At 40.3% G+C, this 22,693-nt stretch overlaps 3 protein-coding genes across 5 annotated transcripts; 2 read left to right on the top strand and 1 right to left on the bottom strand.

The window, feature by feature from the left end:
* Positions 1-265: 265 nt before the first annotated feature.
* LOC141764068 (phosphoglycerate mutase 1-like) lies at positions 266-5,979 on the top strand. The gene is made up of 4 exons (XM_074628993.1): positions 266-673; positions 3,533-3,807; positions 3,917-4,097; positions 5,337-5,979. Exons 1-4 carry the CDS (start codon positions 535-537, stop codon positions 5,504-5,506), a joined length of 765 nt encoding a protein of 254 aa, XP_074485094.1. The 5' UTR covers positions 266-534; the 3' UTR covers positions 5,507-5,979.
* A 2,652-nt stretch (positions 5,980-8,631) lies between these two features.
* Positions 8,632-15,581, top strand: exosc1 (exosome component 1). The gene is made up of 8 exons (XM_074628986.1): positions 8,632-8,760; positions 10,436-10,551; positions 10,798-10,872; positions 11,000-11,088; positions 11,178-11,211; positions 11,311-11,361; positions 12,791-12,875; positions 14,401-15,581. Exons 1-8 carry the CDS (start codon positions 8,733-8,735, stop codon positions 14,505-14,507), a joined length of 585 nt encoding a protein of 194 aa, XP_074485087.1. The 5' UTR covers positions 8,632-8,732; the 3' UTR covers positions 14,508-15,581.
* Positions 15,582-16,361: 780 nt separating this feature from the next.
* Positions 16,362-19,634, bottom strand: knop1 (lysine-rich nucleolar protein 1). Of its 3 annotated transcripts, none has more exons than XM_074628983.1 (6): positions 19,390-19,634; positions 18,054-19,283; positions 17,898-17,969; positions 17,449-17,517; positions 16,559-16,907; positions 16,362-16,507 (listed from the first exon to the last, which is right to left on the bottom strand). In XM_074628983.1, exons 2-5 carry the CDS (start codon positions 19,251-19,253, stop codon positions 16,602-16,604), a joined length of 1,647 nt encoding a protein of 548 aa, XP_074485084.1. In that variant the 5' UTR covers positions 19,254-19,283; positions 19,390-19,634; the 3' UTR covers positions 16,362-16,507; positions 16,559-16,601. The 3 variants fall into 3 exon arrangements, with proteins under 3 accessions (XP_074485084.1, XP_074485085.1, XP_074485086.1); XM_074628984.1 differs by having other exon boundaries at positions 16,362-16,512; positions 16,560-16,907; XM_074628985.1 differs by having other exon boundaries at positions 18,060-19,283.
* Between the last annotated feature and the right edge of the window lie 3,059 nt (positions 19,635-22,693).

The following is a 22,693-nucleotide window of genomic DNA, read 5'->3' as shown; positions in this document are numbered from 1 at the left end:
TCTGATATTTGAAAAAGTTTAACTATTTCCCACTTACTATGGTAATCATTCATGGTATTTGTTAGTGTAACAACGAGGTAGTTTTGCCCATAGATATAAAACAGTCTTACATCTATGGTTTTCCCATATGATGCACTAACACCAGCCTGCAGAGGATGCACTGCTGTGGTCATGAGGAGCATGGTGAGGACGTGCCACTGCACGCATCCTCCTCCCTCCTGTCTCCCTCCTCCTCCTCCTCCTCCTCCTCCGGCTCTCACAGCTCGCCTCCTGATTGGTGGAAACCAGCAGGAAGAGCGCTCTCGTCGTGACATCTGTCAAGTTGAGACAGAAACTCTCTACACTAAAACAGACCAACTATCCCTCCAGACGTCCAAAAACATACTGCGCCCGCGCCTTTGCAGCCGTCTGTGGGGTTTTGGTGAAACCAGGACAAACCTGCTCACGTCCCTGCCGCATCTGAAGAAGCGTGACTTACCCAGCATTTCCCGGAAACCCAGCGCAGAGGGCATCATCGGTGTCGGTGTGAGGAGGATGGCTGCCTACAAGCTGGTGCTGATCCGCCATGGAGAGAGCTGCTGGAACCAGGAGAACCGCTTCTGCGGCTGGTTCGACGCGGACCTGAGCGACACCGGAGAGCATGAGGCAAAGAGAGGAGGACAGGCCCTGAAAGGTAACAGATAATGTCCCAGCAGGCAGGGCCTAATCGGGCTTTCTCTCTCTCGGTCATTGGATTAGTTCAGTGCTTATGCAACCTTGCTGCACCGGATGGGGACACACAGGTAGCCACTGCGACACAGGACGAGCCAGCAGCAGTACATCTACTGTATCAGTGTGTCTGTTAGGCTGGATGATTTGATGCAAAAAAGTGAAGGTATCAAAAACACATTACTACTTTTCAGTTAAATAATCAACAATTATTTTATTCCAACAGAAGCAGTAAAGAATGCTTAGAGAAACACAACAGTATAACATGTACTCAGTGGTGGAAAGTCACTAAGTACATTTACTCAAGTACTGTACTTAAGTACAATTTTGAGGTACTTGTACTTTACTTGAGTATTTCCATGTTCTGATACTTTCTACTTCTACTCCACTACATCTCAAAGGGACATATTAGACTTTCAACTCCACTACATTGATTTAATAACTTTAGTTACTTTACAGATTCAGATTATTAATTCAAAATATAATCAACGAATAAATTAAGTATCATTATAGACTAAACTACCCAGCAGTATATACAGTCTTTAAAATGAGCTCCACGAGATGATAACGAACTAAAGAGGCCACGCGTTTTATAGGAGAATTTATGCTGCAAATGTCTTGATCAGACATATCTGTCATTCTGGCACAGATCCCAGTCTCTCTTCTGGACCCGTTCACCCCATGATGGTACCACACATCAGTCAAGACTGCTGTTATATGCTCCTTATTTTAGGTTCTCCTTACCTCAACCATTAACAGTAAAGAGACATATAGAGAATAATTCTGATTATTCTTTTTGATAGATTATATAATAGCTATGTATTCTGAAGTGAATTTGTGAAAGCTTTAAAGGGGAACTACACCCATTTTCAAAATTCATACATGTTATTCCGATGGTCTAAAAATATTAGTAAACATCAACAACTCTCTCCCAAATAATAATACATATATAATAATACAAATATCCTTTGGGTCCACAAAATCAGCCTCCCATTAATTGTCTTTGGAGCAGCTCTAAACTTGACATCACAAGTTTGAGACTTCCTTCTCTGGTTTCTGGCTTTGAGAGAGAGTAGCTCATGTTCACAAATATTGATTGCACTTTACTAAACCATGGAAATAACATATTGGAATTCTTAATTTGGGTGGTGTTCCCCTTTAACAGCAGAGATACTTTGGGGAACTCATGAGGCTATATTACTGACAGACAGATATTCATAATGATTTTACTGGAATGTAGGAACATTTTGAAATGTACAGCTCCTATACTTAGACATACTAATTTGGATGTAATATCTTAAACAAAAAATGAAAAAGGCCCACACATTCAGCCACAACCTTTTAGTTTATTTTGATATAACCTTTATTTAACCAGACAAGTCATTAAGGACAAATTCTTACAATGTTGGCCTGATAAAATTGGCAGGTGTAGTCATCTGATGACCTCATGATAAAATTCCTGTCATTCAGATCTAAGGAATAATGGAGCACAAGGTCAGAGTGCCGAACAAAGATGCCTTATCAGTAGAGATTATTGCTGTTTGCTGAGTGAAAAATTGCCATTCACCCTGCTGGATTATGCAGGGAGACGGGACAGGCCAGGACAGGTTTATTTGATGTATACTTCTTTCTGTGTGGCACACTGGCACACACTAAACCCCAAATTCTCTGCAGGCACATCCTGCAGAGCAGTGGTTCCCAACCTGGGGTCCGGGCCCCCTTAGGGGGCTCACAGGGGGTGTGCGTGGATTTGTCTGCTCCGAGGTTGTCAAAATTTGATTTGCTCATGTATAACTATAATCATAATAACACATGTACTGGATAATTTATAAAAAAGTCTGTATATAAAACTATAAAGATATATTTCTTTGCTACTCAGTAGAAAAGTCTAACGAAATATTCTGCTTCAATCTTCAAATGATTTACATTAAAAAAATAAAAAACGGAACAAGTACGGACTGCGGACTGATAACTGGAGAGGTGCCAGTTAACCTCCTTTGCGCTGCCGGGGTGCCCTTGAGCAAGGCACTGTGACCCTAAAACTACTCCCCAGGCGCTATGTAGTAGCTGCCCACTGCTCTTAATACTAGGATGGGTTAAATGCAGAGAGTAAATTTCACTGTGTGCTGTGCTGTGTACAAAAACAATGTGTGACAAAAAAAAGCATATTTACATTTACATTTACAGTCCATATTTGTTGGCGTTAAGCCTTTCAAAAACAACATTTTCACTGCGGTCAAAAAACTATTTGCTCTCCCGCTTGACGCTCACAAATGTATTTAACCACAATAAGAATATAATCTAATTTGGCTCTAACACTAATATAGTAAATTAATTAAGTCATTACAAAAAAAAGAGATCATATTATGTATCTGCATTCACTTGGCAAATTGGTCAAGACGTGACGAAACTCACAAGTTCTATTCATTAAAGAAAGTTGATTTAATTAAAAATAAGAATCATTGAATACACTTAATCACTTTATCCAAATTGAAGATTTTGTTTGAGAATTTGTCATATTTTTGGGGACGATGACATCGAGAGAAAGGAAAATAGGCTGGGAACCAGTGCTGCAGAGCCTGCAGTCTGCAGTCTGCAGTGTCCCATGGTATAGCACTGCCCCTGACTAAGCAAAAGCAAGTATACTAACGTTGGGAGAGAAGCCAGAAACAATGCTGATATTTTTTTTCCCTCTCTGTAACAAAAACCCATTCTATTTTTATGCTGCCCTGCTCTTACATATTAGTGAAACCTCTCTCTTTGTCTCAAATGCCGACGAATAATCACATTTACCATCTCATGTCCTGTCTCTGATTCACCTCAGACGCTGGCTATGAATTTGATATTTGCTACACCTCCGTCCTGAAGAGGGCCATCCGCACCCTGTGGTTTGTTCTGGACAGCATCGACCAGATGTGGCTGCCCGTCCACCGGACCTGGCGCCTCAATGAGCGTCACTACGGTGGCCTGACTGGGCTGAACAAGGCTGAAACAGCAGAAAAGCACGGAGAGGCCCAGGTCAAGATCTGGAGGCGCTCTTTCGACACTCCCCCCCCACCCATGGATGAGGAGCATGACTTCTATCAGACCATCAGCAAGGTGACACCACCGGAAAACATTACTACAAATACAGACATATATATTACATCAGTGTAAGGTCACGCGGCTAAAACACAGTTGACAACATGAACTCCCTCTTTTGTTGTAGGACCGCCGTTACGCTGACCTGACGGAGGAACAGCTTCCCAGCTGTGAGAGTCTCAAGGACACCATCGCCAGGGCTCTGCCCTTCTGGAACGAAGAGATCGTTCCACAGATCAAAGAGGGAAAGAGGGTGCTGATCGCAGCCCACGGCAACAGTCTCCGGGGCATCGTCAAGCATCTTGAGGGTAAGAGACTGAGCGGAGACTTTTGAGGCACTGCCCAGTGCCGAAATCAATTGAAAACAATAACAGATATTGCCCAGAAACCCTCACAGGTACTGCATTTAGCATAAAACATGTGCTCAAATCATAACATGGCAAACTCAAGCCCAACCGGCAACAACAGCTGTCAGTGTGTCAGTGTGCTGACTTGACTTTGACTTGCCCCAAACTGCATGTGATTATTATAAAGTGGGCATGTCTGAAAAGCGGAGACTCGTGGGTACCCATAGAACCCATTTTCATTCACATATCTTGAGGTCAAAGGTCGAGGGACCCCTTTGAAAATGGCCATGACAGTTTTTCCTCGCCAAAATTTAGCACACGTTTGGAGCGTTATTTATCCTCCTCTGCGACAAGCTAGTATGACATTAAGTTTTATAGTTTCATATGATACCAGTATCTTCACTCTAGCTTTAAAACTGAGCCTGCTACAACCTAAAAATCGCAAGTTGCGTTGATGCATTAAATTAATTAGTGGCGTTAAAACAAATTTGCGCTAACGTGTTATTAGCGCTTTAACTTTGACAGCCCTAATTGATGACCTCATACAACACTGAATCAAGGAGTTCCCTGTTTATTAAACAATCAGAGAGGGTTATTTTACAAAATCATTGATTATAGATGCTGAATTTATTGAATTAATTTTTCCAAAACTCAACTGAGCCAGGCTGAAGTGTTTTAATTTCAGGGAATTCATTTTTCTTATCGCTGTCTGTGGGACTCATTGTTGATTTATCTCCAAGTGTAGTTGTTACGTACACAGTATTACATTACACCGTTGACTGTTTTGAATAAAGCAGAATTTCTTTTGTCCAAATTTCTAATTCTACTGATGCTTCAAGTGAGAGTTTCATGCCCGTCAGAGTGTTGAAAACGCTCGGTCACGTAACATGGGAAAAACAAAAGAGTTTTTTTATTTCCTTTTTATCTCAGGAACTGTGTCTTTAGTCATGGTCACACTAACCTTCTGTCCAACGACATTGGGAGTAATGCGCAAGGAATACGTGTAAAAGTGGATTTGATGGTTAGATTACTGAAAATATTATCCACACCATCTTCTCCGTGTCAAGGTATTCAGATAAAATACTTCGCTGTAGCATCAGCTTATGCAGATCTGATTAACCACTTGAAATTAAACCGGTGTCTCAGTCTGATCCATGCAAATGGATTAAAAGCTCTGCATGTCTGTTACTGTTTTCCCAGGAATGTCAGAGGAGGACATCATGGAGCTGAACCTGCCCACAGGTATCCCCATCGTGTACGAGCTGGACAAGAACCTGAAGCCTTTAGGACCCATGCAGTTCCTGGGAGATGAGGAGACAGTCAAGAAGGCCATGGCAGCTGTGGCTGCTCAGGGAAAAGCCAAGAAATAGATCCCCCCCCACCTGCCCCCGGATGAGCTAGAGTACAGATCAATCATGTGCTGTTCAATTATCAAATTATTACAAGGTCATTTACTTTTATCGTCATCACAGACTTGCGTACACACCGACACACAATGTGCACTTTATTTTGATAATACCCAGCTTTCACACAATTGATTTGATTACTTTGTAACATTCTGAAATGTACATGTCATTATCACACAATGGTTATCAGCTGTAATGTGGTTTAAGCACTGACCAAAATGCAAAATTCGGGACCAGCAAATAGGAGCAAACATAGACTAACCCTGCAGAGTCATCCCATGTATTCCTTCCTGTTAATGATACATGTACTGTATAACTTATAAAGAAACACTGGCTGTAGTCAAAAGGGCAAGTTGATTTGCTCTGCACTGCTGATTTTTGTTTGCTGTGGAATTGCGAGAAAAATAATAAATGTTGTGAACCGTTATGTGATGAAATCTTTTATCAGTGTCTGACGTCCTTTTCCAGCATAAATGTCTGCTCTGTCCTTATGGATCATACGGTTATGGAGCAATTGGTTGGGTGTAGTCTCTTATGAAAAATAATATTAAGTATATATTTAGTTTTAAAGGGAGACTACACTACAAACATAATACATGACATGTACAGACGTAGGCAAAGTTGTTGGTAACGTTCCGTTAAAGAGAGAAAAACCCACAATGGTCACTGAAATAACTTGAAACTGACAAAAGTAATAATAAATAAAAATTTACTGAAAATGAACTAATGAAAATCAGATATTGTTTTTGAATTGTGGTTCAACAGAATCATTTTAAAAAACAAACTAATGAAACTGGCCTGGACAAAAATGATGGTACCCCTAGAAAAGATGTAAAATAATGCGACCATAGGGACATATTAAACTAAGGTGTGTCCTGTAATTAGCATCACAGGTATCTTCAAACTTGTAATCAGTCAGTCTGCCTATTTAAAGGGTGAAAAGTAGTCACTGTGCTGTTTGGCATCATGGTGTGTACCACACTGAACATGGACCACAGAAAGCTAAGGAGAGAGTTGTCTCAGGAGATCAGAAAGAACATTATAGACCTTCATGTTAAAGGTAAAGGCTATAAGACCATCTCCAAGCAGCTTGACGTTCCTGTGACTACAGCTGCACATATTATTCAGAAGTTTAAGGTCCATGGGACTGTAGCCAACCTCCCTGGACGTGGCCGCAAGAGGAAAATTGATGACATATTGAAGAGACGGATAATACGAATGGTAACCAAAGAGCCCAGAACAACTTCCAAAGAGATTAGAGGTGAACTCCAAGGTCAAGGTACATCAGTGTCAGATCGCACCATCCGTCGCTGTTTGAGCCAAAGTGGACTTAATGGAAGACGACCCAGGAGGACACCAAATCATAAAAAAGCGAGACTGGAATTTTCCAAAATGCATATTGACAAGCCACAAAGCTTCTGGGAGAATGTCTTTTGGACAGATGAGACAAAACTGGAGCTTTTTGGCAAGTCACATCAGCTCTATGTTCACAGACGCAAAAATGAAGCATCCAAAGAAAAGAACACTGTACCTAATGTGAAACATGGAGGAGGCTCGGTTATCTTATGGGGCTGCTTTGTTGCATCTGGCACAGGGTGTCTTGAATCTGTGCAGGGTGCAATGAAATCTCAAGACTATCAAGGCATTCTGGAGCGAAATGTGCTGCCCAGTGTCAGAAAGCTTGGTCTCAGTTGCAGGTCATGGGTCCTCCAACAGGATAATGACCCAAAACACAGCTAAAAACACCCAAAAATGGCTAAGAACAAAACATTGGACTATTCTGAAGTGGCCTTCTATGAGCCCGGATCTAAATCCTATTGAACATCTGTGGAAGGAGCTGAAACATGCAGTCTGGAGAAGGCACCCTTCAAACCTGAGACAGCTGGAGCAGTTTGCTCACGAGGAGTGGGCCAACATACCTGTCGACAGGTGCAGAAGTCTCATTGAGAGTTACAGAAATCACTTGATTGCAGTGATTGCCTCAAAAGGTTGTGCAACAAAATATTAAGTTAATGTTACCATCATTTTTGTCTAGGCCAGTTTCATTAGTTTGTTTTTTTAAATGATTCTGCTGAACCATAATTCAAAAACAATATCTGATTTTCATTAGTTAATTTTCAGTGAATTTTTATTTATTATTACTTTTGTCAGTTTCAAGTTATTTCAGTGACCATTGTGGGTTTTTCTCTCTTTAACGGAACGTTACCAACAACTTTGCCTACGTCTGTATTATTACATAATTTATTATTAGGTCCTAGAGAACACAAACACCATTTAGATATTGGATATTTAACATAGGTAGAGAAGTATACATCTCATATATCCCCCTAGTGTGATGCTGTCAACATTTGCTGAATACACCTGTTTTAAATAGCCTAATCAAAAATATTAATTCTGTAGCTGCTTCCCCCTAAAATAAATAGTTTAATTCCTACTCACACTTCAGTGCATGTCCACATACACTGACAGCTACATATAAAAGATACAGATATTCAAGTTCTAAATAAAAATCAGTAGCATACTAACAAAAAACAATATCTCACTGGATTATTAAAATGACTGAAAATACATTGAATTTAATAATTAAAAATTAATAACTGGCAAATTCCATATTAATAATAATTATAATAATACATTTTATATATTTATCGCTTTTCTGGATACTCAAAGACACTTTACACAGATAAAATGATCATAAAAACAAGGACATCATAAAAATATAAAACACAATATTAAATACACATTAAAAGCAGTTCTAAAATATGAATTGGCAAAACCAGCCCAACCAACCAACATATTTTTTTTATTGATTTCATAATTGTCAATAATAAGAAAATGATTGATATCATTGATACAAAGTATTATCACTATTATAATAATAATAATAGTAATTATAATAATAACATTATTATTATTATTATAGTAATAATACAATGTATCATTTCTAATGTTATTATAAGTTGTTGTTGTTGTAGAAGTAGGCAATTGTACATATATAACCTATTAAGTTGTAAGTGGATGTGTGTGTGCTATGAGGCAGCAACACATGTGCCTCATGTGTGCCTCAACAAACATGGCGGACCGAGCCGTCCTTCTTTTCCTTCCGCATCAGCGTGACACCGACCAATCAGAATCGACTCTAACCCTACGTCACAGCCAATCAGCTGTCACCCTGCTCTTCTCGAAAAACATGTCGCCCATGAAGCTGTGTGTTCCAGGTGAGTCCCGTAAAGTTGATTATTACTCTCACTCAGGACGTAGTTACACCAAACTGTACCTCGTTTTGTCCTTCCGTGCTAAAGTTGGCTTTCTGTAGACGTCGCCGTGCTGCTAGGAAACATAGTTAGGCTAGTAAAAGCCTGTTAATTACTCCCAGCTGCCATACAGACGTGGTGTGGGCTCTGGCTTCCAGCACAGTTACACTCAGTTACTGTTAAACGTGTGGCTCGTTGTATCAGGTGAATATCAGACGAAGTGGATGAGTTTTGGGCTATACTTTCTAAATGTTTTACTGTAATGTTTTACCATACTTGTGCAGCGCTGTGAACTCCTGACTTTTACTTTCCACAGCAGGTCTCCTCTGCTGCCCTGCCCATCGCCTCGGGCAGGACAGCAGCATTCCTCTCTCACTTGTTTTGACTCACCCATGATGTGAAATGCTCAGCTGCATTGTGGCAGTAGGAAATGTTGTGTGTGAGGTCTGATAGTGATCTTTAGGATGTGTTACAGTTGGATGGAAACACCAGTTATTGAAAGTATGGGGTGTTGTCAGTCAGATGAAGCAGGATTCATGTTTCATGTCTTGTTAATGCCAAGATTAAATAGCTCAAAGGGACCAGATAAGTGATTCTACAGCAATACTTGTCCTCCATAGATGGACACAGTAAATTATATTCACTGTACAGACAGAACTGTTTATTTGTTTTGCACAATTTAAGACTATACAACATAACAAAACAATAAATGAATAATATACAGTGCAGGAAGAGGCAAAAAAACACTGTGTTTATCTGAAGCCTCCACCTAGAGACGAGATTAATATAAAGAAATAATATGACTACATAATAGTGATAACAAACAAGTAAAACAAAATATATATATAATAACAACAATAACAATACAGTAAATATATAATATATATATGTAATATATATGTGTTTGGTTTCACTTTCATTCCTAATGTCCAAGGGTGTCTCAAAAGTAAGCCAATCTATAACTGCATGAAATTTTTTTAAAAGTCTGTGAATGCAGAAAATGGTTATGCCGAAGTAGTAATCCACCATTTTCACAATTCAGTTAGCAGATGACAGCCCTAAATAAATGCCACGCTCATTAAATATTTGGCATTTACTTTGTGAAGGAGTGCCTCTGGTCTTTTACTCCAAAGGTTAATGTTATCTCACAAACGTGTATAATTTGATTCAGGTTTTAGTAGGGCTGGGCAATATATCAATATTATATCAATATCGCGATATGGGACTAGATATCGTCTTAGATTTTGGATGTCGTGATATGGCATAAGTGTTGTCTTTTCTTGGTTTTAAAGGCTGTATTACAGTAAAGTGATGTCATTTTCTGAACTTACCAGACTGTTCTAGCTGTTCTATTATTTCCCCTATAACCACTTAGTCATTATATCCACATTACTGATGATTGTTTATCAAAAATGTCATTGCGTAAATACCATGTGAAAGCACCAATAGTCAACACTACGGTATGGTCGCAAAAGCAATATCTAGGTAATTGGTAAACAAATATTGTGATATTTGATTTTCTCCATATCGCCCAGCCTTAGGTTTTAGCAGAGATGATCCACCTCCACTACAAAAATACTGACACATAGTATGTACAACTTTTCTCCAACACTCTCTTTCCTCTCTTGTTTGCCTCCAGGTGACAAGCTATGCAGTGCAGAAAACTGCATCCCCGGCACGGGAGTATATCTGCGGCACGGATACATATACTCCTCACTAGCTGGCTACGTGCTCAAGAAAAACGAGGGAGAGGAGGTGAGGGGTGCTGGTGGGAAAAGCTGCAGAAGCAAAAAGGCGTGTGGGATTGCCAGAGTAAAGGTGTTGTGCAACATTTGTGAATGTGACTGAACAGAAATGTGTTTGTTCAGTTCGTGTGATGAAAGGTGCACCTGACAGGTTTGCTCTTCAGGCTGTTTTTGAACTGGAATCTTTAAAAACAGAACTGATTTTACATGACCTATGATTGCTTTTAAACATGTGTTTTTTTGTTTTTCTTTCTAGTTGCCAGTGATTTCAGTGGTGAGGGAAACAGAAACGCAACTACTACCCGATGTAGGAGCAATAGTCACTTGTAAGGTATGCAGTGGAATCAGGATAAATTTTTTCTATAATGAGCTGATCTGATGAAGTGATCCTGCACAGTTTAGATCCGTTTATCAAAGAGGTGGTTTGTCTCAGGCCTTACTGTTCTTTGCTCGGGCAGGTGACCAGCATCAACCCCAGGTTCGCCAAGGTCCACATCCTTTATGTAGGCTCCACACCGCTGAAGGACCGCTTCAGAGGAACAATCAGGTAAACCCCAAATCCTCTGTTCATACTGAAACATGTCATATTTGTCTGTGTCACTCCCAAAACTGAGCCCACTCCCTCTCACTCTACAGGAAAGAAGATGTGCGCGCAACAGAGAAAGACAAGGTGTGTTTGAATCCATGCGCTCAATCAGATCATCACATGTTTACTTAGTTAATCTAAGATGACATGCTTAGCGTAAAACTTTTGCTTTTATTGTTACAGGTGGAGACATACAAAAGCTTCAGACCTGGTGACATCGTCTTGGCGAAAGTCGTATCCTTGCCCTGCCTAGACAAATAAACTATTCAGCTCGTGCATCAGCTACCTACGGAGCCCAGGAGTGGCCATAGAGAGAAAAAATCTATATATTGAGGCCACAATTTACTAATTTGTGATCTCAAGATGTAATTTGTTCCCTTATGTTAATTAAATCATTCCCATGTTTTAGTTAATTTGTGCACACTAGGTAAGTGTATATATAGAGAACCAACACAACGCACCCCGCTGCAGTCTCTGAAGTGATGGTGCATGCTGTCAAGCCCCAATTACGCACGGGCGGCACAGCAGAGCTGCTGATTTTGTGCAACCAGCATCAGATTATTTGTAAAATAACCACAGAACCCCCCGTGCTGATCTGCACATCAACAGGCGTGTTGGAGACTGACATATTGAAAGGCGTTTACACAGCTCCACGAACGGCTGCGCGCGTCATCTTCTTTTGGCCAAAATGTTGTCTAGAGCTCCACATTTTTAATTATAATAGCCTACAGGTAGAAGTGTGGCTTTGATAAGCAACACAATGTTGTGTGCCCTGCCAAGTGCATCGGGACCGTGCCAAATGCACTTATGGTAATTTCAGGGCCAGGCTCACTTGGCGCCCCTGTGGCGCACACGGGCACAGGGTGGGATCAGAAAGAACGCATTACAGTATTACAGGGGGGTGCAAGGCTTTGACAATCACGGCTTATCACATTCTCACCCCCTTTAATCACAGAGAGATCCTCGTTCTGACGCAGTTTTGAACCTGCCAATTATGTTGCTCATCTCCTTCACACCCTGTAGACTATTATAATTAAAATGTGGAGCTACAGACAATATTTTGGCCAGCCTCATTTAAAAAAGACGACGCACGGGTGAAAGACTGGCAGGAATGGACGGTCCTGAGGGAATTATTGCGGAGCGTGAAGTTTTAAGTGATTTATCGACTACATGCCGTTTGATGTGCAGAAGAAACTGTGTAGAATAATTAATCAAAATGACACGTTTAATGTGCACATGAGCAGGGGGGGGTTCTGTGGATATTTTACAACAGTCTGACGCTGGTTGCACAAAATATAACCAGCGAATCTGCTGTGCATGTGTGTAATGGTGCGCACAAATTACTAAATTGTGGCCTCAACATAGATTTTTTTCTTCTCTCTTTTGCCACTTTAGGCTCCGTAGCTACATGTTTTTTTTCTCCCCTCAAATTCCTAAACTCAGAATGACTCGGGTCACAAAATCTCCTCCAAAGAAGTAATGTTAGTTATTATGCTCTCTGGGAGCGTGACAGATGCAAATGTTTACTTGTTACTTTTAAATTCAATCACAACTGCCATTAGATGTTCACTATGAGTGAATTAAAAAAAACAAAAAAAACAGTGCCACTTCAACAGTGTGGATGTATTCTCCTGTGTTGTTAACCCTTGACCTGTGATGTCAGATTTCTCTCGGTGATGTGCAGTCTAACTACCTGTTGACTACAGCGGAGAATGAACTGGGGGTGGTGGTGGCACACAGTGAAGCAGGTAACTCTCAATGCATCTCTTTTTTATTTTAAACTGCAAAACACAGGATGGTTTCAGCACAGCGCTGCACGGATTGATAGCATCCTGTTTGAACACAAGGTGGTGCAAGAGTAACTGCCCAGATAACTGGAGACACTTATTGTCACTTGGACATTCATACAGCCATTTGCATAGTCCGACATATTTATCAAGCATTTACTGTATGTTATTGCAGTTAAAGCTAAATTTAGAATAGTGCCAATCTAGTCCTCTCTGATCTAAAAAGCTTTTTTTTGTGTACCAATGTGAGAGAGACATGATGGAGAGTTACAGCGCTTTCAATCCAATTATTTTGCTACTCCTGAGAGCAATGAAAGTGAGGAAACTCAAACATGATTACGATTACATAAAATGCATTGCTCCAGAAATTCTGCACGAGGAGCACCAAATGAATCTCATCTTAACATCATACTTTGGAGAAATCATGTTTCTCTGTACCTGGGCAGATGGCAACCTAAGACTAAGAAGTGTGCTGTCTCACCCACACTGACACTCTGTACAATCTGCTTGTATTTGTACTGCATTAAAGGATAACTTTGGTATTTTTCAACCTGGACCCTATTTTCACATGTTTTGGTGACTAATGGGCACAACACTTTTTTGACATTGGTCCAGTATTGAGGGAGAACGCTGCAGCTGCTAAACGAGCTGTGATGTAATCATTTGGGGCAACCTGGCACTGTCAGTTTACGTCCACTAAAGCTGCTTGTTTTTGCCACTCACAGGCTCAGATTGTTTTTATAAGTGTCTGACAACATTATGGAAAGGAACCTACAGAGAAATGAAACGTTTTTCTTACCTTTTGCTTCCCATTTGTTATTGTGTCATGTGACTTGTTGCCGGATGAGATGACGGTGGAAATGTGAGTGAGAGTAACAAACATAATAACAAACAGACCGGATCAAGCGAAAGGTAAGAAAATGGTTAATTTCTCTGTAGGGTCCTTTCCATAATGTTGTCAGACACTTACAATAACAATCTGATCCTGTCAGTGGCAAAAACAAGCAGCTTTAGTGGAAGTAAACTAGGGATGCACCGATAGCGCTTATTGATTGAACACTTGTATTGGATCTGTACTCGGTATCGGCCGATACCCAAAGCCCAGGTGTCGTTATTGGTATCGGGACTGAAAAAGTGGGATCAGTGCATCCCTAATGTAAACTGATGGTACCAGGTTGCCCCAAATGATTACATTACAGCAGGTTCAGCGGCTGCAGCGTTCTCCCTCAATACTAAACCAATTTCAAAATTGTTTTCCCCATTAGTCACTTGGAAACAAAAACATGGGAAAATAGGGTCCAGCTTGAAAAACACTGAAGTTATCCTTCAAAATTTTTCAGGTGACACTCCAGAACGCGATGAGTGTTGTCTAATTTAGTAGTTTCCGATAACTCTTTAGGTTTTTGAATATGTATTGTGCTGTTAATAGTGTGACAATACAATATGTTGATCTGTTTTTGGCTCTACATCTTCTTTTGTGAATCAGGTGCCCAGATGGTTCCCATCAGCTGGTGCGAGATGCAGTGCCCGCGGACGCACGGCAAAGAGTTCCGCAAAGTGGCGCGAGTGCAGCCGTTGTATCTACAGGCATGAGACAACTCCTTTCTTCCACAAGGAACACACAGCTTCCCCTCCCCTCTTTCACTCACTGTCGTCAAGAAGCCTCCCAACTCTGCTTCAGATGTTTTCTGAGAGACTGGACGATGTGCATATTCTTGGCTACTTCAGGCTTCATGTCTTAAGTGTTTTTTTAAATAGCTTCAATCATTTGATCGTGCCAGCTTGAAAACACTGCGTCACACCAAACTGTCAGGACATATTCTAAACAACAATGTAGTGACTGTTGTAAGGACATTTTTTTTAGCTAAAGTCAGCGCAAGTGCCAGCAACGTCGGTTTTTAAAGTTGCCTTTCAATTGTCTGATTAGAGCTGTCTGACTCAGGATGTTACGTTGCAGCTGCCGAACTTTAAGTGACCGCTATGTTGAGAAGCTAAAAGCATAACCTGGTGAAGAAACGCCTTTTTCACAGATGCAAGATTCACTCAGTTTTGCTGACAAGTGTTACGGCCGATCATCAGGTCACTGGAAGGATGAAGCAGTTGGTGCATAAACGTAAGACTTGGTTTCAAGGCCAGACTGCATGTTGTAACCAGAGTGATGATTTAAAGGACAGTAGTTGTATCTGGTCTGAAATAAGGAGGATTCGACCAAAAATGCTGCACTTTAAAACTTATTTTGCATGTCATGTATGCGTCGGACTTGGCTATTTTTTGTCCATAAAAGTGACAAAAACATTATTCTCCTCAGGCTCATTTGTCCTTACTCCTTTCAAACTTTTCCAGTTTCAAGAAAGTGACGGACAAATGTTGTCCACACAGCAGTAAAGGAAGAGAGAATGTGATTAAGAGAGCCTATTTGTTCAATCAGAATTACAACACAGCTACAAATGTGCGGAATATTGAAGTTCAACGTGATAGTCAGATATTTCTTTTTTGTTTTCTAGCACATTGTCAAAACTAAAGTGATTATGAGCCTACAACAAGCAAGCAGAAATGTTTCCATTTTATCTTTGAAGTAAAGTGTATTTTGACTTTCCTTATTCCTTCTTCACTTTACTGCAGATGTCATTCATGTGCAAGATCGAAATAAAATGACTATCAAAGCCATCAATGTGTGAAACTGAGTTAAAGGTGCAATGAGTAATACCCAGCCACATGCTCCAAACCAATAGGGGGCAGCATTTCTACTACTGCGTCCATACAATCTATCTACAGTATAGTAGTAATAGTTTATTTGATCAAATCCAAAGTGGCAGAAACCAGAAAACGACTCATTCTTTGTTTTGTCCTCCCCGCCACCAGACTACTTCGTTGGGAGGAGAGTGCGCGGCGGCTCCAGGAGACGGACCTTCAGTTAGCGGTTATATGGCTAAATGCGAGTTGCGACAGCTAACCGCTAACTGAAGGTCCGTCTCTCAGAACAGCCGCCCGCCCTCCTCCTGGCAAAGTAGTCTCCTGGTGACGGGGAGGACAAAACAAAAATATGAGTCGTCTCTGCCACTTTGGATTTAATCCAATAAACAAATTATCGAAATGTACACAGACCCCGCACCTGTACCGTGATTGACAAGCCCTCAGGGCAGCTCTACTTCCTCGTCCTCATGTTGGACTGAGGACAGACTGAACGCTACAGTGACTCACTATCACCTCTCGAGGTACAAGCTGCATTTCAAGACAGGACGGGCCGGGGCTAGCTGGTTAGCATGCTCTTTCACTAGATATCTCTGCAATACGTCTTTGACAGAACGTCAACACTGTTATTCATGAAAGTAAGAAAAAAGGATGAAAAATGATTTGTCTGGCACACCTTTAACAGAGACATCACATGAACTCTTATCATAAACTAATGGTCAGTTATAATCTTTTAAAGAAAAACAGCAAAAACAGTTCCTCAAGCAGGAGGATGTTTAATATACAGTATGTACAAATGGCACGTTGTGTTGTGTGTTCGGTCTCTGAGTCATTTATATACAAGCTATAATAGTAGTCTGTTGTGAGACCGATGTAGATTTCAAACGGTCGAGTGTGCGAATCTACAGTTAAAACTGCACATACAAAAAAAAAAACAGCTTTTGTACAACCACACACACATCTCTTAAAGATTACCCTTATACACACACACACGGATCAATCATCAAAGCGAACTGATCGACATGAATTGATGTCGATGGCAAACTTCTTATTGGATGGTGCAGTGAACCCAAGTCCTGACCCCCTGTTACTGAAGTCCATTCTGCGCGATTGAGCACGTTCAAACTCTCCCAGAAGCCCTTGCTGCAACTGCTGCTGTGCGTCCTTCCCGAGTGCCATATTTGCTCCTCCGCTGCTCCCAGCAGCCAGCTGGGAACCCTTCTTGAAGCCGCCCATCAACCGGAGGAACTTCTGCTGCTTTTCGGAGCTGTCGAACTGGGCGGTGTTCCACTGGCCGAGACCCTGAGGAGCAGAGATATTGGGGACAAATATTATAAATAAATCTCATCACTGCACTATGTTAATAAAATAATAATAAAGCTCAGTTTATTCATTGGGAGGAGTACGACTCAGTCTGTGAAAACAGTATGATGTCTTCTGTGGGCCTGGAGGAGTTTTCTAAAGTCTGAGAAAATAACCATGATGATCTTCTCAGACTTGAGAAAACTCTCTCGGGCTTGTAGACTACAAGTGTATAATAGAAAGCCTGCGATACAAACTGGAGAAGTGGAGTTTGAAGGATGAGGGCATTTACCAGGCAGGGTGTGTCTAATGAGGATGCTACTGAGTTGCATTATGGGAAAAATGAGGGTGCAGTAGGGACTAAAATCGGGAAATCTCTGATGCATCATTCTTTTTTTCTCTCCCAAGTCCCACACTCTTGTGAATGTGTAATGCTAAAACACCGGAATGTCCTTTTAGGGAAAATAGCCAAAGGCTAACTTAGTTTTATTTAGTTAGAATATAGTTTTATTTTCTTTACAAAAAAGTTCCTAATACTGACCGTAGGTTTGTGTGGCTTTAGAGGTTGAGAAGCCTTGTCGACATCCATTTGTAAAGCCTGTCTTCTTTCCTGTGACAAACCAAACACACTTCATTAAGCTTAACTGCATAAAACAGACACATCAAGCAATTAGTTAGATAAAAATACAGATAATTGTCTCATTAAAGGACTAGTTCTACATTTTGGGAAATTTGCTTTCTTGTTGAGAGTTACATGAGAAGATTGATACCACTTTCATGTCTGTTCATTAAACATGAAACTACAGGCAGGAGACATTTAGTTTAAGTGGATTAAACAAATAAGAAAAGATGTAAATTAGTGAGCTTTAGAAATAGTGGTAGGCTGATTTTGTTTTACCTTTGGACAGAGAGTATTTCCCGAAATGGCGAACATTTACGCACAGCAATAAATATCCCACTAATAAGAGTAATAATGAGAGCCCTGTTTACCTGGTTGATATTGACCTCATCAGTGTTTCCAGGTTTCTCTGACAGGAAGACCACGTCCACGTTGGGTGACTCCTGAAACACAAACAAGGTTCACTGCCAATGTAAAAACTAAAAAACAACATCTGAGCACAGTGTTGATCGCCTCTGACAACACACACTCACATGTTGGTCTTCCACCTCTTCTTTAATCTTCTTCTTCTTTTTCGCACCAGTTCCTATACTCACAGCCTCCACCTGCGTTTCGTCCTTAGTGGAGCTCCTCTTCCTTTTGCTCTTCTTGCCTGTCGTGTCCCCAGTTACCGTGACGACAGTTTCACTAGTTTGCTCCTCAACTTCTTCACATTTCAGTACTACTGGTTCTTCTTCCTCTCCCTTTGAGTTTCCCTTTTTCCTTTTCTTCTTCTTTGGCTTCTCCGTCTCTTCTACTTTGCCGACCTCGACAGAAGCTTTTCTAGCCTTTTCTTTTTTTCCTTTTTTCCTACGATCCGTCTCCCCTTCGTCTACGATAACAATCTCGCTCTCTGTGGATTTGTCTTTCTTCTTGTTGGGCGTGTCGTCTTTCTCCATATTTTTGCTCTTTTTGTTGTTAACTTTAATCTGAGGCATTCCTAATTCATTTCCATCTTCTTTGGTTGCCTTTTTCTTCTTCTTTTTCACCTTTACCTCTTCAACCTCTACCTCTGCTGTTTCTAACTTCACTCCATTCTCACCCACTTTCATTTTAGCTGTATTTTTCTTTTTTGTTACACTTTTTCCATCCACAGCTTCAGTTGCGTCCTCATCTGTATTTTTCTTTTTCTTCTTTTCCTTAACTTGCTTCTCACTCTCCTCTGTGTTTACAACAGAAATGTTTTTTCTCTTCTTGACTTTCTTTGGCAATTTATCCTTTCCAGCTTGCTGTTCTTCTTCCCCCTCTTTCTTTGCATTTTCTGGTATAATTTGTACAGACTCATCTTTTACTTTCTTCTCCTTCCTCTGTTTCTTTTGCACTTCTTCTTCTTTTACTGAACTGAACTCAGCAGTTTCCAGCTGCTTCTTCTTCTTCTTCTTCTTGCTGCCTTCTTTGTCATTTCCATTCTTGACATCAGGACCATTGTCATCATTCAGAGATTCAGTGAGAATTTTCCTCTTCTTCTTTTTCTTCTTCTCTTCTTTTTCATCACAAGACTCCTCATCTACATCTATAACTATTACATCAGCTTTTTTAGCTTTCTTCTTTTCTTTTTTCACCTCTGCTAGGCTCCCATCATCAAAGGTATTATTTTCAGGCAGAGGCGCTTGTTCTTTTGTGCGTTTCTTCTTCTTCTTTACAAAATTCTCCTCACTCTTCTCTCCCTCCATCTTCATTGTCACCATTTCCACTGGCCTCTCCACAGCAACGGACCCCTGGTGAGAGAAATACAATTACTGCAAGAAAATACCTTTTGATAATAAATGAAATAGCAAAACCAGGCTCATAGGCTCCATGTGTAACAGAGCAAAAAACACTAACCAAGGGTTTGTTTAGCTGCCTGGGCAGGGACTGTTAATCAATGTCTCTTTATGTCCCTAATGCAGGGAACAGAGCAGAATTGTGCTAAAATGTTTATAATTTTAAAAATGCACCTCTTTTATCCATCAGCAAATTTGTTTTCGCAGATTTTCATATCAGTCTACGTGTGTCAGCCAATTCAAACTCTGCACAGGTGAAACTTTGCTGCAGGTTCTACTGATTTAATCATACATTTTGGACTATTTGAGATTCACTCATGCTTAGTTTTGTGTTAAATTTTTTTTAATTTATGCAAGTCTCAGGCTTTGAATGCCTACTTTTTAGAGCATTTGTTTAGCACACTGTCACACAGCACAACCAGTACACATGGTTATGTAAAGTACAGCTAAAGTTTCCATCCTGGATTATTCTACTGCCTTGCATGTGTTCATTTCTCAGCACAAGTTCGTCTCGTATCGTAAATTTGTAAGGCTGGTTTGATAGCTCAGGGCTTATGCCCTTTTCTATCCATAGGAAATCGTTGGAGGGAGGAGAGAGGAGATGGAGGAGGAGCCCAGTTGGTGTTGAGGCAGCATGGCCCATGCCCGGTTAGTTGAGGAGTTGTTTTTTTTAAATATATATATTTTTCCTTTTTTTAATTATTTTTATTCTCTTTCTTCATTTTCCTCATAACAAAATAAAATAAAATGAAATATGGATAAAACAAAAAGGAGAAAAATAAATTAAAGAAAGAAAAAAATGATAAACAAATAAAAAAAATAAATAAAGAAAACTTTAAAAAAGTCAACATAACTGGGCAAGATCAATATCATGTGTGTGTGTGTGTGTGTGTGTGTGTGTGTGTGTGTGCGTGCACTTGAGAGGGATGGGGGTGACTGACTGTCAGTCAGGGTGCAAATCAAATTGAGGCAAGATTAAAAAGAATAAGATAAAATAAAGTTAAATAAATATAAATAGGTAGATAGATAGAAGCAAAACAATGATGGTTAAAAGATGATGTTTTAAAAGAGAATGATGGATAACAAAAGGATGATGTGGTTGTATGTGGTGTGTGGACTGTAACTGGAGCACAAGTTATTCTGAATCAAAGCTGGATATCTGTTGCATATCGGTACCTGGTCAACGGTGATCTCTTTGGATGTATGCACACACTTCTCAGAAACAAAGATCACGTCCTCATCGCATTCAGTCTGAAACATAAAACGAACAGATTGTCCTGCTGCTGCAGATCAACATGCTTTTAGTCCAACTGTTCATGAGTGAGTAAACACAGGTCCATAGCACCTACACTTCAACGAAGACATGTTGAAGTTAAGATGTAACAAAAACCAGAGCAAAGCAACACTGTTCAGGTAGAAGATGAGCATGTTTATGTGTAGCACTCTCTTGGTAAACCATGCTAACAGGAGCTGCAGTGAAATAGCACCAACAAGTTAAACCGATGAAGACAGAAACTAACTGGTCTGCACAATGTATCATGAGATGTAAACTTGGTGAGCGCCGGTTACTTACTTTGTACTCTGTTTGGTAATTCACGTGGATACAGTTTACTCTCTTCACCCGGAAGTACTTTCACCTCTTTCCGGTTTGGGACGAGCCATGCGAACGAGCGCGTGCATGTGAACAGCTGTTGTACAGAATAAACCATCTAGCTGAAGTTCACCAGGTAGGGGTTTAATTATATATATATATATATATATATATATATATATATATATATATAATTATATATATTATTATATATTATATTATTATATATTATATTATTATATATGTTTAATTATATATATATATATAATTATATATTTTATTTTGTTTTTATGTGTTGGTTTTAACTGTTAAATAATGTTACTACTTAATGAATTAAATTAGTAACTTGTGAACGTTTATTTCAACTGAAACACCCAGGCTAAGATGAAGCTAACGTTATATATTTCCCCCCTTTTTTGAACCAACATACATATTTATATATATTACATATTTACAAGAACCATTTGCAGTGAGTCAGCAAAAGGGCTGAGCATGGCACTATTACAAATATGACTAATAAGTATAAAATAAACCAATAGATAACTATAATTAGTTATAACTTAGTGAAAACAACATAAAATGAACAAGAACATTTTTTTAAATGAATGACAATCAAAGCATGGTTAAAGTAAATATAAATCAGTGGTTAAAGGGACTGTTTGTAACTTCTTACACATATAAATCAATCCGGGTCGGTGTCCCATGCGCGCTCGCGTGTGGCTACGCTGTTCAGACTCCAACACAAACTACAGTGAAGCACCAAAACCTCTTGGCTATATCTAGTGAAGCCCGTCTTGCTAAGCAGAGTCGGCCGCGGTCGGAGGACGCGGGGGAGACCGTAGCTTTGGTCTCAAGGGCCGGAGTCTCTGCTGTACTCTGCTCCTCTGCTCCTCTCCCTGCCAGTGACGGGGCTCCGCAGCGAGAAACGTTATCGTCTCCGACCGAGTCCCGGTGTCTCCCCCCGGCCGCGGTCGGGAGGCTGAAGCAGGAAAAGCCAACACTAGGATCAGCAGTGATTCATGGAGAGACCTTCGTCTGGTCAGCTAACATTACTGCCAAGCAGCTGAAATATAGAGTGATATTGTGGTTTTAGCTGACGTGTGTCGCCTCACTGTTTTGAGCGTTCATGTCATAGTTCATGTCTATGTAGAGCGAGCATAAGCGCGAGCCCGACGCTGACTTTCGTTGACTTAACGGCCAAAGGTGTCACTGTTAACAAGCATTTCTGATTCTTACAAACAGTCCCTTTAATATCTCTTTTGTACGGAAGCGGAGTAGGGCAATATGTGAAAAATGTATTTGAGTTTTGAGTTTAAAGGGGAACAACGGCCATTTTTAAAACATTGATATTATTCTGGAGGCTACATAACATGATGGAAAAAATACTGCAACTTGCTCATGTATTGCAAGGGAGTGCCAGGAAACCACAAGGTGGCAGCGTCATCACGGTAAACAGTAACTTCCTGTCAGTGGAGATATGAATGGAGTATAGAATTTCAACAACATTTGCAATATAAATAAACATGCTGTCACTTTCTGAATCTATTTTATGTGAACAATAAACACGTATAAGACAGGGAAACGGCATCATACCTTTCTGACTTCTTTCGTTTTCCAGTAGTTATAGTTTATGTTAGTGCTGTCCACTGGAGCGGAGAGATCCATGACAGGATTTGGGCAGCAGCTAGCTAGTAGCCGCTCGTAGTCTCCACAGTGAGGAACAGAACACCAGTAAGGCATCTCAGAATATTTCCATCTATGCTATACGTGGTCA

The sequence above is a fragment of the Sebastes fasciatus genome, chromosome 3 (assembly GCF_043250625.1).
Source record: "Sebastes fasciatus isolate fSebFas1 chromosome 3, fSebFas1.pri, whole genome shotgun sequence".
Taxonomy (NCBI): Eukaryota; Metazoa; Chordata; class Actinopteri; order Perciformes; family Sebastidae; genus Sebastes; species Sebastes fasciatus.
The sequence above is the reverse complement of the archived record's forward strand: the minus strand, read 5'-3'. Positions and strand labels throughout refer to the sequence as shown.